Raw genomic sequence first — 18,687 nt, forward strand, 5'->3', positions numbered from 1 at the left:
TAAAATAAAATACCTCTTTTATTCTCATTGTTGAAATAAAATTCTTTTAGCAAGACACAAACTTCTTTCATATCTCAAATGGAGATATTTGAAATGCAAATAACCTTGAAAGAGGTAGCTCATAAATTAAATGTACAATTATGAATAAATGTCTGACAGCAGATTTCCTTGTTGAGGAGTGTTTAATGGGAGAAAGCTAAAGGAACAGAATTTTGAATTTCCCTATAGACTATGGGGATTGAGGGGCTGGAAAAGAGAAGGAGCATGGAGGGTTACATTAAGGTACTACAGACAGGTTAGATCCTTGATAATTCATATTAAAACTGGTGCTTGTGACAAATTTTATTTTGGAGTTGGAACAAGAAAAAGATCACCTTGCATTTATGGCTAATTTACTTCTTTTGAGTTTTAGGTGTACCTATAGACACATTTTCACCTGTTTAATTTTCACTGTGGTTAACAACTCAAATATTAATTTACTGTCTACATACTGTTTCAAACTGATGATTATCTTCTGTGTTCAGCAGTAGTGGACTGTTTGGTTATCCTTAGTGGGTCACCACTTGAGTGATAATCTAAATCTAAACTTGAAAGTAGCCCGGTTTGTAAATAATTCACAGTGCATGTTAGGACTAAAATGAAGAAGGGTCAGGTGAAAGCCTAATTTATCTTAAAGAAAATATGTTATATATACTGGCAATTATGTGACAGCAGAGAGTTAGGATAATTTTCTATTTTAATTTGAGGAGAACAATGATATTGCTTTTATTGAGAATAAGCCCAACCTAGGGCACTGGGAATGCATGAGTCACTTACATAGCAAGTGATCCACATATGTATAGTAACCACTGTCACCTACTGCAACCGCAGCTCTCGTGGGATCATGCCCACTCAGTGTTTAACAGCTACCTCTGCTGAGTAACAACAATGAAGACACCAGTCCAAAGTAGCCAGTGTTTACCAAGCCTTCCTTTTTTTCCTATTTTAAAAATTATCACTCTTAAAAAATTTTGTGTGTGCGTTTAAGTACTTTCTTATTTATGAGCCCCTCAGGCATCAGACATGTTATTATCAAGCCCCTTATATACCATCTAATATAAATTAACATAAGCATATATAATCTCTAAGGTAAAAAAAAATCATCATGAAGAATCCTCATGGAGCATCAGGCAGTTGTAGAAACACAAAAACCAGACACTGTTATTCACGGTGCTGCCTTCTTCCCTGCTCTACAAGGCATTTTTGCTTAAACATCAGCCTCTTTAAGACATCACTGCAATATCTGGTTAACAGAAACTGACATATTTACATAATAACAGCTGATTTTCATGTAAGTCTTCACAAACAATCTAGAGATACTGAAAATACTCTGTGGCTTTGAAGCTTTGTGAAGTTAAAACTTTTTTCAAAACATTTCTATTCTCTCTTCATGATGAAAAGCAGTGGACATTATCTAAGGCCCACTTCAAGGGGCTATTAGCTCCATGAAGGCAGGGCCTGTCTTGTACGTCAATGATTCTCTGGAGTCTGGCGGCCCCCAGCAGGGCAGCAAACTATATTTCTTGAATTCTTGGAGAAATACATGTCTTATTAGACTAATTTATATATCCGTTTTTCTTCTTGACAATTGAGTTCTTTGGCTACCCATAGAGGCATTTTTTCAGACCAGAACAAGATCTAATGTATTCTAATATTTTCATCTTGAAAATGTGAAATAAGAAAGAAGACCAGGTCCAGAGAAGTTTACAGACCAGTGAGGCTTACAGCCTACAGAAGTTTGGCCACTTGACTTAAACTCACCCTCTTCCACCCAGCCCAGTGCTCTTTGAACCACACTCTACACACTCTTCCTCCTTTAGGTCTCTGTAAAAATCAAATTTAAATCAACTAGCTTTTTAAAAAAGAATATATTTTCAGGTATATTAAGAAAAACTAAAAAATTAGTTTGTAAAAGTCTTTTATTGTATCCGTGCCATACATAGTGAAAAATAACACTCCTAAAAAAAAGAATGCTACCTTTTCCACAACATTTTATTTTAAATAAAACTTCAAGTACTCTTACATAGGTACAAAAAAAATTCTGATCTATTTGCCTCCAACAGGCCACCACAACACACAGTAGATAAAACACAGTGGTTACAAATGTCTTTTAAATTTATTTCTGAGGCAAGGCAAATGGGAGGGAAATGTTTCTATGAAAAAATACTGTGTGCGTAGGAAATTGTCACAATTTTATTCCACATGGATACAAATGATTATACTTTAATTTAGGCCCTGGTGGCTTAAAATTATATAACAAAATAGAAAAATGGAAAACTAATATCCCCTACACCCTGTTTCAAAGGCAGGCACTGCCAAGATTAAGGAGACGCCACAGTGTTGGTAGAGGATAATGATGTACAGACTGTATAGCTATCATTACCTTCAGACGAAAATAAAATGCCACAATCCTCTAAGGCATGAACAATAATGTCTGCAAACAATATATACACATAATACATATATAAAACAAGACTTAATATAAACAAGAATGAACAGTATATACATGTCAATGTTTTCACTGTTTTGAAATACAATTTAACTACACAAGTGATGCAGCAACATATATATATAAATGTACTTGTAACTCTACAGTAAAGTTTCTTTTTGGTGCTTTTATAGCACATCAGTGTAAACAGTTTAACTTGGCTTTGTTTTATATTTTAAAACATTCCTTGTTGTATTTTCAAGATTTAAAGCAATTTTCTAGTTCTTCCTTTTCACAGAAAACGAAGATTCTGGATGTGGTTTAATCATAAATAATTCATAAAATTAAATACATTCACTAAAAAATAAACTACAAAGTAAAAAAATGAAAAATAGATATTTATTGAGAGGGAAAGGAGAACCATTTCCCACGTTAGAGCTCTGGTGTTGAGTATTCAGTGCGATTTGATATATTTTAATTGCTATTGCACTATAACACCCCTTCCTTTGAAAATTCTTTGGGTGTGCTTCCCTGTTCTACCTAAATTAGCTGATAAATCACACAAACCAATAACCGAGGGCCTTGGTCATTGTAGGAGTGAAGCCTTTAAAAATGGTATCATTCTTCTGATACTTTTTTTTTTTTTATACTTATCTTAAGGAAAAAGAAAGTCATTATGTATGTGCCTTGCACGTTTATGTAAATACAGTTCACATTGCTGGTCTCATTTGTCCTTGTTTAAAAGGAAAAAAATAAAGAGATTATTATAACTTCAGCTCACTTTGAAAGTATCTGTCCACTTTTTTTCAAAATACTTCCTCATATTGTGGCCAGCTCTGCCTATATCAGAATCATCTTCATTAAATGTTTCACAGTTGTCAAAAACAAGCCTGACATCTAGAGCAAAGGTTTCAAGGTTTGGATACCTGAAAGAAAACACATAATTAGAGATTGCTTTCATAGAGTGGATTTGTTTTGTAAACAAATCAAGAGGTAATAAAGGGTAACAATGAAAGAAAAATGATTAGGATAACTGCATTTAAACTGATATATATGATACCCTTTTATAAATGGAACATTTAAAAATTTTTGTGTGTTCTGAAACATACTGGATTTAAAGAACAGGTTAAATGGAAAAATAGATTTCTCCGAAGATCAAAACATATTTCAACAGGCATTTTCCCCATAACCCGTCTCCTGTTTGACCTGTATCACACAAGTCTGTCACAGGACCTATCCCACTTGACTAGTTTATTAAGTTCTCTGACCAAATGTATCACTTGCGGGATCCTATTATCTGTATTTGAAAATGCTCAGCTGCAGTAGAAATCATGTCAATGCTCCCCCATGCAATGATAAAAATTACACTTTTCCTGTAGCTTTTATATACACCCCAAGATATGGTGCTCTGTGTTAAGTCTTCCCCATTTCCCATTTCTCTTCTCTTCATATATGCTCTTCTGCCCAAGCATTAGAGTATGACGAACTCAAACAAGCAAAATAAGCATATGCTATGTCTCTACTAGAGGTAACATTACAAGGGTCTGTCTTTCAACAAGAAGTACTATGGCTTCTGTGCTTTTCTGGTGGGATAAGCTCAATTCTCTTTCTCTGTAGAAAAACAGAAAAGAGAAAAGAAAGGTGGATGAATCTACGTAAGCTTATTAGTAAGAAGGGAATGGTCATTTCAAGCCAACTCAAGCCAATTCAACAAATTTTAAGACAGCTTTTAGAAATGCAAATTTTAAGTTAACTCTAACCTATGACAAGCTGGATACTAAAATAATGTAACCATTAAAAATATCCCATGAGTGTAAATCAGTACAACCACTCTGAAGAATAGTTTGTAGGTTCCTCAAAAAACTAAAACAGAGCTACCATGATATCCAGCAGTCCCACTGCTGGATATATACCCAAAAGAAAGGAGATCAGTATACAAAAGAGATATTTGCACTCCTATGTTTGGTGCAGCACTGTTCACAACAGCCAAGATTTGGAAGCAATCTAAGTGTCCATCAAGGGATGAATGGATAAAGAAAATGTGATACTTAAACACAATGGAGCACCATTCAGTCATTAAAAAAAGAATGAGATTTTGTCATTTGAAACAACGTGGATCAAATTGGAGGTCATTATATTAAGTGAAATAAGCCAGGCACAGAAAGACAAACATCACGTGTTCTCACTTATTTGTGGTATCTAAAAATCAAAACAATTGAGCTCAAGGAAACAGAGTAGAAGGATAGTTACCAGAGGCTGGGAAGTGCAGTGGGGAGGTGGGGATAGTTACTGGGCACAAAAAAATAGAAGGAAAGAATAAGTAGGTGATAGCACAACAAGGAGACTATAGTCAATAATAGTTTAATTGTACACTTTAAAATAAGTGAAAGAGTAGAATTGGATTATTTGTAACACAAAGGATAAATACTTGAGGTGATGAATACCCAATTTTCCATGATGTGATTATTATGCATTGCATGCCTGTATCTCGTGTATCTATAAATATACACCTACTGTGTAGCCACAAAAACTTAAATAAAAATTAAAAAAAGAGAAATACCCTATGAGGCACTGACGCTGTGAGAACTTGTCGAAGTGGAATTCTATTTCTTTGGTGACATATCTTGTATGACCTTTCACTCCCTTCTTCTGTGTGATAATGAAAGGAATGTGCTCACAGAGTTAAGTCAGCCCTTAGGTAACCTCATCCATTTTCCTAGGAATTATTTGCTTATTATTATGGAGGTTAAGGAATTCACATAAAATAAACCATATGAAGGTGGATGATTCAGTGGCATTTAAGTCACAACACTGTATTATCGTCACCTCTAAAACACTGTCATCACCCTGAAAGGAAACGCCATACTCATTGAACAGTTACTCCCCATTCCTCCCTCTTCCCAGCACCTGGCAACCACCAATCTTCTATCTGTCTCCATGGATTTATCTATTCTAGATACTTCATATAAATGGAATCATACAATATGTGTGGGAATAATTTTTATAAAATATTTTAAAGTTAATTTGAGAACTACTTCTCTCTTTGTTCCTTACCCAAAGAAAAGGTTAATGATCAACATTAGGGAGAGTGGAATCCAGGAGAGAATTCTAGGTGAGATTCTAGGTGAAAAAAGTATACAACTCATACGTGTGTCCTTCCTTTATGGGATGGGGCAGCTAATGGAAATCAGAAAAAATCATTTAAGTAGGCCCCTCCCTCTATTCCAAAAATTTCTAGTTTAAAAATTTGAAACATGGTTTGTGAGTTTTGGTTCCAACTCATTAATTTCAGTTTAGTCAAACAACTCAAAGTGGAGAGTTCAAGGAGCTTGAATCTACTGAGTTTTGCTTCCCACACAGCTGGCATCACAAACAGGATTACACAGACTGTTTCCTTCTCTCTTCCTCTTCCCCAAAGGAGCTCTGATTTGGTAGCCTTTTTTTTTTTTTTTTTTTGAGACAGTCTCACTCTGTTGCCCAGGCTGGAGTGCAGTGGTGTGGTCTCAGCTCACTCCAACCTCCACCTCCGGTTTCAAGTGATTCTCGTGCCTCATCCCTGAGTAGCTGGGACTACAAGCATACACCACCACGCCCAGCTAATTTTTGTACTTTTAGTAGAGACGAGAGTTCACCATATTGGCCAGGCTGGTCTCAAACTCCTGCCTTTAAGTGATCCATCTGCCTCCACCTCCCAAAGTGCTGGGATTACAGGCATGAGCCACCTCGCCTGGCCCATATGATTTTGTAGCATTTTTTTAATATATATATTTCTAAGCCTATTTGTTTTAACAATTTTGAGGTTTACGTTAATCTTTTATCCAGGAATTGGAAGATGATGGAAGTTAAAATCAAGAGTTAACTTAAATACTAGTAAAGTCTTCATGTGTAATTCTTTTTCTCGGCCATGTTAGTTACAAATTTCATTGTGCCATCCACCTAGACAACTGACTATTTTGATAGAACAAACAAAAGAGGCCGGGCATTGTGGCTCACGCCTGTAATCCCAGCACTCTGGGAGGTGGAGGTGGGTGGATCACCTGAGGTCAGGAGTTTGAGACCAGCCTGGCTAACATGGTGAAACCCCATTTATACTAAAAATACAAAACATTAGCCAGGCGTGGTGGCATGCACCTCTAATCCCAGCTACTTGGCAGGCTGAGGCAGGAGAATCGCTTGAACCCCGGGGGGGCGGAGGTTGCAGTGAGCCGAGATGCACCACTGCACTCCAGCTTGGGCAAGAGTGAAACTCCATCTTAAAAAAAAAAAAAAAAAAAGAACAAACAAAAGAACTAGTCCATATCTAGATAACAGTGTTTACATATTGGAACCAATAAGTACCAATCAATCATTTTAATGGTTTTAAATGCTTCCTGAATTTAGGCAGGTCCCTTCTGTAATTAAAAAATAATAAAACAAAACAGACATAAACCTTTGGATGACTGTTATTTCATCCTCCAAAGAAATAAATTAGTCATTTGGTCAACCTAGTAAATCACTTGATATATGTGAGGGACACAGATCATTATAAGTTCTATTTAACTCTTCTAAATTGAATATAAATCATAGAGTACAGTTATTTTCACCAAAAGAATGTATAGGAAGAACTAAATATATACTAGATAATAACAATGTAATTAAAATATATATTGTATGAGTATCAGGAAAGCCTCCCAAAATAAGTAACTTTATTCCTGGAATAGGATTGCGAAGAGAATACGGTAGAGAAGAGCAAATAATAGTTTTCTCTCCCACATTTAATAAATGGAATTTTGGTATTCTCCAATAACTCACATTAAAGCTCTTAATGTGTAAAGCTTCCAAAGATCTTCTATTTCTACATTGTGATAATCTAACAATATTTGAGTCAATTTTTGTTAAATCCACGTGACGTGTGGTCGATACTCCATGGATGCAGAATACAAATTCCGGCTTATATGTTACTTACTTTGGGAGGCTCTCCTAATACTTTTCCTTACCTTCAGCTTGGGTTGGTGGTGCTCTTTCAATGTCAAAAGCAGGTCTATTACACTGGTTTTTAATTTCTTAAATAATTTTAGTTGGTTTCTCTTCTACAGCATTCTACTCTAACCAAATACGCGCGTGTGTGCGCACGCGCGTGCACCATACACACACACACACACACACACACACACACACACCTGCCTCAAAGGCAGGGCCTAGATCTTGCTGTTGATTAAAATATCTTTGGCTCACGACAAATACGCCTAGCATATATCAGGTATTCAATAAATATTTAGTGAACTGAAATGATTTACTTACTGTCCACTACTTAGTTTCTCTCTAATTGTGGAAAAATCCATAGGCTTCTTAATAACTTTCTTGTAGCCAGGAACAAGTTTCAAGTTTACAGGAAGTAGAAAAGGCCATGCATCCTCATGAGTTTCCATTTCAGTCAGAATCATACTAAAGAAAATAATGATTGAAATCAGTATCCCTACTTTACAACTGTCTTATTTTTTAATTAAAAAAGCTTTCAGTTATTTTATATATATATGAGACAGGGTCTTGCTCTATTGCCCAGGCTGGAGTATAGTGGCACCATCTTAGCTCACTACAACCTCTGCCTCCCGGGTTCAAGTGATTCTCCTGCCTCAGCCTCTCGAGTAGCTGGGAATACGGGTGCATGCCACTACACCCAGTTAATTTTTGTATTTTTAGTAGAGACAGGGTTTTGCCATGTTGGCCAGGATGATCTTGAACTCCTGACCTCAGGTGACCTGCCTGTCTTGACATCTCAAAGTACTGGGATTTCAGGCGTAAGCCAATGTGCCAGGCCCAGTTATAACCTTTCAAATAAAACTCAATGCAAATTAACATTAAAAGAAGATAAAGGAATACATTTACTATACTTACACATTTTCTTAACATTTATGCTTTACATTTTTTTATTTCCCCAAATTGTCAGAAAGGAAGCTTTGATATGGTAAAAGGTTTGTAAACAAATAAAATGGGACATTAGAAATATACAGTGCATGAAAACGGAAATAATACCTGCAAAGAGCTAGGTCCTTGGAGTCATCTCTTTTCGGCTTCTTAACTGAAGTAAAACTTTCTTGTTTTGACAAGTTAATAGAAGTGTTTTCTTCCATTTTTCTTTTCTTGAGGTCTTTGTTTCCTCTTTTTAGTGAACTACTTGTAGATGCAGAGTCTTCATCTTCAGTATCTCCTGTTAAAGTTACCTTCTTGCCTTTCTTTGACTCATTAGTCTTTTTTCCTTTGACATGAAGTTTTTTGATTTTTAGAGTTTGACCACTTGCCTTTAATTTTAAAAAAGTAAATGAGGTTTAAGAAAGTGACTATCTACAGACCTTCTATTATTTTAAATTATGAAAAGTCTGACAGGACAAACAAGTAAAAAGAATAACTCGGATTTAGAATGTTGATAACTCTATTATTCTTAAGAACGTTCTGTGTATTTCTTCCTTTCATAATATAAGGATAAAATCTAATAAAACATGAAAGGTCTATTCATCTTAAGAATTCTTAAAACTTGAAGATGTTGATCTCATGGTAATTCATCTACAGAGGGTGTCTGCAGTATTCTTTCAGTCTAGGTCACTACTTGAATGAGTTTAAAGATACAAAAGAATTAGGAACAAAGATGAATATAAATTAAAACACAGAGATTGTTAATAAGGAAGGTGAAGAGGTAATAAAAAGCGAGGCCAAAAAATGAAAAAGAGCTAAGGAAGTGTCAAATAGAGAAGTCCAAGTGATCAAATCTACTAGAAATTGATTTTTTTTTCCTGGATAAAAAATAAAAGGTATTTGCAATAAGAAGAGAGTTCCACAAACTTGTGGTTCCCAGGTGTGAACAAAGCAGTGGCGAAAGATGGGGTAAAAAGATGTCTGTTTTTGAGAAAAACAACATAGAAAGAAAGACATAAAGGACATTATACTTGGAATCAAAGGATATGAATTCCAGCTACGGCTCTGCTACTAACTTTAAGCAAAAATATATGTGAGGCCCTGTTTTCTCATTTTAAAAATAAGGATGACAAGCCACATACTTGCTAGTCATTCTAGCTCTAGAATTACATGCAAAAAGGAAATCTCAACGTGGTCTTATGCAATATAACTACAAATTGCAGGCAGCACACTGCTGCAACAAGAAGGGTGCCCCACCCTGTATTCATAGAGAAAAAAATATGCCTTTTGAGAGTTAAATGTTATAATAAATGTAATAGATCATAAAAGAAAGGTAGGTAAAGTTCTGGCAATGTATGACTTTTATTTTTATTTTCCAAATATGTGGTTAACACCAAACACTTTTAGAAAACTGTTACCTTAACCAGATTGTTAAGAAATCCTAGACTGCAAAGTCACATAATCAGTGTAGCAATAATTTAAAGTTGGCTGTATTCTTTTTTTTTTTTTTTTTTGAGGCAGTCTCACTCTGTTGCCCAGGCTGGGAGCACAGTGGTACAATCATGGCTTACTGCAGCCTCAACCTCTGGGCTCAAGAGATCCTCCCACGTCAGCCACCCGAGTAGCTGGGGCTACGAGTGTGTGCCACCATGCCTGGCTAATAAAGTTGGCTGTATTCTTAAAACTGGCTGAAAAACATTTCTTTGGAGTATTTCATAGCAGTTTCTTTGAGGATTTCATGACCCCTGCCAGTACATTACTTAAAAATGCTCTTAAGCAGTTAAAATTATTTGCTTCTTTATTGGCAGGTTAAAGTATAGTTAGGAGATATTTTAATTGACTAAATAAGGCAAACCATAAATTCAACGCTTTCACCGTATCATATCAAAGAATCACAATCCCTGTCACTAACTGAAATAATTAATATGTTTTATTCAGTCTCTTCTCCACTTACTTATATTCATTAAAATCTGATTATTTTGGGTTTTTATATTACACTTAGCTTTTAGCACTCTGAAATCATTAAAAAAGAGAGTACTTAATATAATGAAGAAAAAGTCCATTTAATGACAAGTTAGATTAAATAGCTGTGTTACTTAAAACAGAAAAATTTTTATGAATAGTGGGCCAAAATATCTAGTTTCTACTTGAACCAAAATATTATTTGGGATAATTTTCTAACAAATTAATACTCACAATAAGAAAATATGAAATCGGGCCAGGCATGGTAGCTCATGCCCATAATCCCAGCACTTTGGGAGGCCAATGAGGGCAGATCACTTGAGGTCAGGAGTTTTAGACCAGCTTGGCCAACATGGTGAAACCCCGTCTCTACCAAAACTACAAAATTTAGTCAGGTGTGGTGATGCACGCCTGTAATCCCAGCTACTCAGGAGGCTGAGGCACAAGAATCACTTGAACCCAGGAGGTGGAGGTTGCAGTGAGCTGAGATCACACCACTGCACTTCAGCCTGAGTGATGGAATGAGAGACTCTGTCTCAAAAAAAAAAAAAAAAAAAAAAAAAAGAAAGTATGAAATTGAAATAACAGAATAAAAAAACTTGTGTTTTTTTTAAAAAAAGACAAAAACAATGATGTATGTAAACTGATCTCATTAAATAGCGCAAATACACATACTTCAAAAGCAAACTTTCATCAAGTTACTCCATTACCTATTATTTTGCTCTTGGGCAGGGCATCCCCCCAATCCCCATCACCTTTTCTTGGCTACAGTACAAATTCAAAGAGGAACTTAGTGGGTCTTAAGCAACACTTACCAGATTTCATGAACAACAGCACATATCTTTCTTGTTTATGTATTGATATAAGTCACAAACTGATAGCTCGCAGGCTCCAAACAGGCCACAGAATGTATTTGGTTCATATAATGCTTGTAAAAATTCTGAATTTGTTTCCAATATTTAATATTTGGGAGGACATAAAAATCCATAGTCTCGACTTCCCTTGAAATATGAGTGGGTTCTGGAACATGGGGCCCACATTCCTACATGACAGCAATTGGGTGAAGTTGAGCTTTGACTGTTAAATTTAAATAGGGCCATGACTCCCCTCTTGCCACAGCGCCCACGAGGGGTCCAATGAACTCTTTCATGTCATTTACTTGGCTTTTGTAGGCACTGAAGTTTGAAATGTTTAATATGTGAGTTTGTGTGTGTATGTGTGTGTGTATCTAAGAGTGTGTACTAATACAATTGGACCTCCATATCTGCAGGTTCTACATCTATGGATTGAACCAGCTGCAAATCGAAAATATAAAACAAAGGCTGGGCGCAGTGGCTCATGCCTGTAATCCCAGTACTTTGGGAGGCCGAGGCAGGCAGATAACTTGAGGTTAGGAGTTCGAGACTGGCTTGGCCAACATGGCAAAACCCTGTCTCTACTAAAAATACAAAAGTTAACCAGGCATTGTGGCACATGCCTGTAATCTCAGCTACTCAGGAGGCTGACACAGGAGAATCGCTTGAACCCGGGAGGCAGAGGTTGCAGCAGTGAGTCAAGATCATGCCACTGCACTCCAGCCTGGGCAACAGAGTGAGACTCTGTCTTAATAGAAAAAAAAAAAAAGAAAATATAAAACAAAAAATCCAACCCCCTCATAACAATAAAAAATAATAAATAAAAAACAATATGGTATAATAACTATCTGCATAGCATTTATGTTTTATTAGGTATTATAAATAATCTAGAGATGACTTAAAGTATATGGGAGGATGTGTGGAGGTTGTATGCAAATAATATTCCATTTTATATAAGGAACTTGAGCATCTGTGGACTCTGGTATCCATGGTGGATCCTGGAGCTAATCCCTTGCAGATACTGAGGTATAGCTATGTTGTATATATATGCACACACACACAAACAAACACATACACATCTTTTCAATTCTGTGATCCTGTGATCACATATATACATACATACACACATACATACACGCACAGTAAAAACAGTTAATCAGGATAATGTATGCAGAAAAACCCACTTGAGAGCAAGGTGTATGTATAGTATAAATATTTTTAAATAACTATGAATTAACTGGAAAGATACTTTAAAAACCTTAACTCTTCCTTATATATCAAAATCAATGTTTAGAGTTTTATTGTGAGAAACATCTAGTTCACTACATTTAAAAAACAAAAAAAGCAGAAGTTTAGAAAGTTGTATTCACATAGAAAGGCTCAAATGAGATTACAGATCTTATGTCTCCAAGTCTACTCCTTGAATGGCAGATAGCTAGGATACTAATTTAAGAAAATTTATTGAAAACAAACATCCAACGACCTACCAGGTAATACTCCCAAGACTGAAAACATTTATCTGTTAGTAATTCATAGAGTGTTAGAGAAACTTTCTATAACTTAACAGTTATGAAGTTAAAAGGTAATTTTATGTACAATCAGTGAAGACTGCTGTTGTTATATTTAACTATGTATGACAAAAATGATCAAGTAATGAGAATAATCAAAATAATCAAAAAATGATTATTAGTGAATATGATGCCATGTAAGACCACTTGCTATCTTGTGAAATATAGTCTAAAATATAATAAAGTATTAAAATTAACATTTCACATAACTATAAAGTTATAAAAACTTTTACATGTATGACCTTATTTGATCTTCACAAATCCCCACAAAGCAGATACTATCCCATTTTACAGATGATAACCTTGAGGCAAAGAAAGCACTCCAATGTTTACAGATCAGGGAGGTGGGGAAAAATCAGTGAAGGAGATTTGAGAAGAAGCAAAGACTGGAGAGAAAACCAGGTGAGTATGGTATGCTAGAAGTCAAGTGAAAATCAATGTTTCAAGGAGGAGAAAGTGTTCAGCTCTATCAAATGTAATAGGTCAGATGACAGGCACTGATCACTGGAGTGGGAAATGTGAATGCTATTTGTGGCCACGATAAGAGCACTTTTGGAGAAGCTGTGGAGGTGAAAATCTATACTGAGCTCAAGAGTGAATCAGGGCCGAGTGTGCTGTCTCACACCTGTAATCCCAGACTTTGGAGGCTGCAGTGTGAGGATCAGCTGAGCCCAGGAGTTTGAGACCAGCCTAGGCACATGGTGAGAACCCATCTCTACCAAAAAAAAAAAAAAAAGAAATAGCCAGGCATAGTGGCACAGGCCTGTAGTCCCTGCTGCTTGGGAGGCTGAGGTGAGAGGATCACTTGAATCTGAGGGACTCCAGACTGCGATAAATCGTGATAGTGTCAATGCATTCCAGCCAAGGCAACAGATCAAGATTCTGTCTTAAACAAAGAATAAACCAGAGGAGAGATATTAGACAGAACCAGAACAAAACATTTTCCAAGTGTTTTTCTGTAAATGGAAGGAAAAAATGTAGGAACTGGATTAAGGGAGAAGTGAGGACAGAAGAGGGTTTTTGTTTAGTTTTCTTAAGATAGGAGAGATAGCAGCACATCAGTAGGCTAAAGAGAGGAACCCAGTGGAGAAGGAGAAATCGGTGATGCAGGAGAAGGGAGAACTGCTGGAATAACATTCCCAAGGGGGTAAGAAGGGATGGAATCTGAGGCATAAGTGGGAAAATTCGCTTAGTTAGGAGTTCATGGCAACAGCAGAGAAGGTAAGGTATGTGAGCCTGGAAGCAGAAGGACAGCAGATGTGGTGGCGAGATGGGATATTTTCTTCCGATGGCTTCCATTTTCTCAGCTGAATGACAATAAGCTGAGAATTAAGATGGAGGAGACAGAGCTAGAGATAAATTATTGACATCATTAAAGGCCCTTTAACACCTTGTTTATTTATTTATTTAGAGATGGAGTCTCACACTCTGTCACTCAGACTGGAGTGCAGTGGCATGACCTGGGTTCACTGCAACCTCCACCTCTGAGGTTCAGGCGATTCTCCTGCCTGAGCCTCCCAAGTAGTTGGGACTACAGGCATGTGCCACCACTAATTTTTGCCTGGCTAAAATTTTGTATTTTTAGTAGAGATGGGGTTTTGCCATGTTGGCCAGGCTGGCCTTGATCTCCTGGCCTCAAATGATCTGCTCATCTCAGCCTCCCAAAGTGCTTGGATTACAGGCGTGAGCCAACATACCCGGGCCTTAATGCCTTGAATTTAAAGGCTGAGTATTGCACAGCTATATTCAGATACAAAGGTATAGGTGCTAGAGAAATCAGAGAGTTGTATTAACCAGAATAATGGTTTTTACCAAGGGCAGGCGCAGGCAAAGGACCTAATGGTGGAATCAATGATTGGGATGATAATGGGATAATGACACCTAAGACAGATTAGGAGGAAAGACAGGACATGAAATGGGAGAGCAACAGTGAAAAGTCTTAAGACAAACTGTAAGTCCTGGTGAGATCAAAGGATTGTTGGAGTTGAAGTGCTACAGGGAGTGAAGTGGAAGGGAAGAAAGGAGGTGGACAGATGGATGTTTGAAGTGAGTTTATGGAGAGGTAGTTAATAATTAGGTTAAAAGATTGTTAATAATTAGCTTACTGTTAATAATTAGGTTAAGAGTTTAAATATGGGAGAAAGTAACTGAGGTAGGGAATACCTAGAGTCTGCCTTCAAAATATAAACACCATAAAACTCTGCATTTTAATCTAGTAATTAAAAAGTTGTTTGGAGCTGCGTGCAGTGGTTTGCATTTGTAATTCCAGTGACTTGGCAGGCTGAGGTAGGAAGATTGCTTGAGGTCAGATATGAGACCACTGTAGGCAACATAGCAAGACCGTATCTCTCTCAAAACAAAAACAAAAAAAAAAAAAAGAAAAAGAAAAAAAAATTAGCTGGGTGCAGTGCACACCTGTAGTCTCAGCTACTCAGGAGACTGAGGCCAGAGGATTGCTTGAGCCCAGGAGTTTTAGGCTGTAGTGGGCTATGATCATACTACTGCACTCCGGCCTGGGCAACTGAGACCCTGTATTTAAAAAAAAAAAAAAAAAAAAAAAGATAAAATAAAATAAAAAGTTTAGTTTTAGATCGCCTTACCTTAGCAATGCAAGCTGGACAAAACCAATCTCCATCTGGGATTGTTGTAATCTTGGGTCTATGGCAGTAGGTATGACAGCCTTTGTCACAGCCATCACAAAGAAGCAGCAGTTCTTCATTATCTCCCTTTCGACAGATTTGGCAGTACTATAATACATGAAAAATCATTTAAAATTAACCATCTGCCATGAATAATAGTTATTGGGATGTTCAATGCACCATAATTCCTAATTTATATTAGTAATGAACATTCCGCTTGCTAACAAATATATAGTAGCCATACACATCTATGTATCTTTCGTTACACAGATATGGACCACATGACGGGTGAGCAGTTCTGTTGGGGTAAATGCTGTGGGGTAAATGCACATTTCAAGTACACTGCAAAGAACAAAGCTTAGAGGCAGAATGCCTGCACACACTTCAGAAGCATGTACACATTAACATATGAAATAATTAACATGACATTAGAGCACATAAAGCAATGAATAGCTTTAATACATGGTGTTTTCTTTGTTTAATGTGCTTCATCTTTTGCTTATCTTAGCATCCTCATGATATCCTGAGAAAGAAATAAGAGTTAGAGTATTTTTTAAAATGAAAATTAGAGAACTTGTATTAGTATCATAATTATGTATAATTAAAAGATAATCCTAGATTTTTGACTAATTCATCTATATATATTGTGATAGATTGGAAAATGTGTTCAAACCGGGAAACTCTGAAAATCAACCCAAATCTAACATGTGTCATAGTGCAGAAAATGGATCCTACAAAACAGTTTCTAAGGAAAAAAGATATAATACATGTAAGAAATTAAGAGGTCATTATTTTTTTTTTTTAGATTTAAAAATAAAACTAGTTATCTTCTATTGAAAATTTTCTAATATAATTAAAAACTTTGAATCTGCAAAAAGAAGACTTTTTCTGTGTACACATACTCTGTACAGTAAGTTTTACAAAGGAAAGAAGAAAAGTTAGACAAGTAAAAACTTTCAAGATGGCTGTAAAAGATGGTAAGCACTAACATTGTTTTCTGACAACTAGTTCATATTCCAGTCACAAAAGAAAATGTCCTGCAGTCCATATTTTAAAAAATGAAAACCAGAAACCATTTAAACTACTTTAAGTTAGGTATTTATATGCTCTTAAAAACAAAACAGCTTAACCGTGCAAATTTACTTTAATTTTCAATGTAACATTATACCAGTCTGGGAAAGTCTAAAATGGTCTTCTTATACAACTTAGTATGTATACCAATGATAGTTGCAGAATCTTATTAAAACAGCAGACACACTATTCAAGTTGACAAATGTTTATCAAATGTATATATTACATATTTCATATTAATATTGGCATGGTTACCACGAGCAAAAGCAGCAGAGTTTAACATTCCAACAATCCGTATCTATTTTATGACCTTTCCTAACATCCCCATCACTGAATACCTTAAGATGGTGTTATTTCTCCATATTTGAGTTACATCGTTAAAACTTCTACTGTAAAAGTATTCACTGAGAAATAACAATGCAAGGTTATATTTATATCCCTGTAACAACACAATTTAAAAATGAGATTCATGAACATAAGTAAATACTCACTGTTTTCTCTACTAGGTAACTATAAATACTACAAGGTCTGTCTTACATCTCACACTTAGGATTTAAAAATAAAATTATTTCCTGATACTTTTAAAGAAAGAGTGACAGATATCAAACTCATAACAATTTTGAAAAATTATAGTAATAGCTCATATGTTACAGTAAATATATTGTTATTTGGTTTTAATTCCTCTGCTACTACAGTAAAAAAATAGTGGATGCTGCCTACTGTTTAACAACAATATAAAGTATACTGTGGGCAGAGAATTATCTGGAGGCAAATTATGACAACTCCCTCTTTTTCTTGGTAAGCTTGGTCTTTGTCCAACAGGGTATTTCTAAAGATATTGAGCATTTTAATATTTTGTTAGGACTTACTATGAGGATTACTATAGGCACTGTAATGTCTCTAAAGGTTATAAAGTGCTTCTTAATCTTTGAATATGAAACACTGCCTTCTTTTCAAGGTAGTTTCATAGCAAAAAGTGTATTATTAAGCATTTTAAAAAGGAAATGAAGATTGTGAGAGCTAGAATTATATGACTAATAAGGGTAGATGAAGAACAGGGGAAAGGTTAATGAATTTGCAAAAATGGAAATAAAGCTATAGATTGCAGAATTTAAATATATCAATATAAAAGCAGGTTTTGATACAAGTTTTAGGTTTCTGTATATAAGTTTATAATAAAACTGAACACATCATGATGATTGCTTTGGTGTAGATGAGAAAAATATAAACACAAATTTCATTTTGATCTAGGACTTAATCTTTTTTTTTTCAATTTTATTTACAGACAAGGTCTCACTATGTTGCCCAGACTATAGTGCAGTGGCTATTCTCAAGTGTGATTATAGCACACTACAGCCTCGAACTCTTGGGCTCAAATGATCCTGCCTTGGCCTCTGGAGTAGCTGGGACTATTGGCATGTACCACCATACCTGGCAAGAACTCAGTCTCAGTTTCTCTCTTTTTAAAAAAATCTTTATTGCCTAGATCTCACCAAATATAATTGTCTAAGGTGACTTTCAAGCTGGTTTTAATAATAATTTTTAGAAGGAAAAAGTATTTGTATCTGGTAAAAACAATACTAAATGAATCGAACAGTGCCTTAAAATTTATAGTAAATTCTGGGCCAGGTGTGGTGGCTCATGCCTGTAATCCCAGCACTTTGGGAGGCCAAGGCAGGCGGATCATTTGAGTTCAGGAATTCAAGACCAGCCTGACCAACATGGTGAAACACTGTCTTTACTGAAAATACAAAATTCAGCTGGGCGTGGTGGTGCATGCCTGTAATCCCAGCTACTTGGGAGGCTGAGGTAGGAGAATCGCTTGAACCCAGGAGATTGAGGTTGCAGTGAGCTGATACTGTGCTACTGCACTCCAGCCTGGGCAACAGAGACTCTGTCTCAAAAAAAAAAAAAAAAAAAAATTATAGTAAATTCCAATCTGAATTGAGAAAGGCCTGTATTCGAGCATATTATGAAACTGCAGATTCATAGATATTTTAGGAAGCAGTGAAAAACCATAGAAGAAACATAATTTATTTTCTGGAATTAATAAGACCTTGAGTAGTCTAAGCATAAAGGTAAAAACGAAAGAAAGAATGCTAGGTTATTTAAGAATCACTTCTTTTCTTCAGGGAAACAACCATTTTAAATAGAGGAATTTCACCTTTAGCCATTCATGAAAAGAATCTCAAATGTTTAAATTTTAAAACTAGTCTGTAATTCAAAGTAAATGGTGG

At 35.8% G+C, this 18,687-nt stretch overlaps 1 protein-coding gene across 27 annotated transcripts in view; it reads right to left on the minus strand.

The window, feature by feature from the left end:
• Positions 1-1,940: 1,940 nt before the first annotated feature.
• The window catches only part of BAZ2B (bromodomain adjacent to zinc finger domain 2B), a 409,685-nt gene continuing 392,938 nt past the window's right edge, over positions 1,941-18,687 (minus strand). For all 27 annotated transcript variants that reach the window (XM_073019726.1, XM_073019727.1, XM_073019730.1 and 24 more), the window contains 4 exons: positions 15,341-15,487; positions 8,480-8,745; positions 7,748-7,891; positions 1,941-3,393 (listed from right to left, as the gene is read on the minus strand). In XM_073019726.1, coding sequence (XP_072875827.1) covers positions 3,240-3,393; positions 7,748-7,891; positions 8,480-8,745; positions 15,341-15,487 — 711 coding nt within the window. In that variant the 3' untranslated portion in view covers positions 1,941-3,239. The remainder of the gene's footprint in view (positions 3,394-7,747; positions 7,892-8,479; positions 8,746-15,340; positions 15,488-18,687) is intronic.

This window comes from Chlorocebus sabaeus, chromosome 10 (assembly GCF_047675955.1).
Source record: "Chlorocebus sabaeus isolate Y175 chromosome 10, mChlSab1.0.hap1, whole genome shotgun sequence".
NCBI classification, from domain to species: Eukaryota; Metazoa; Chordata; class Mammalia; order Primates; family Cercopithecidae; genus Chlorocebus; species Chlorocebus sabaeus.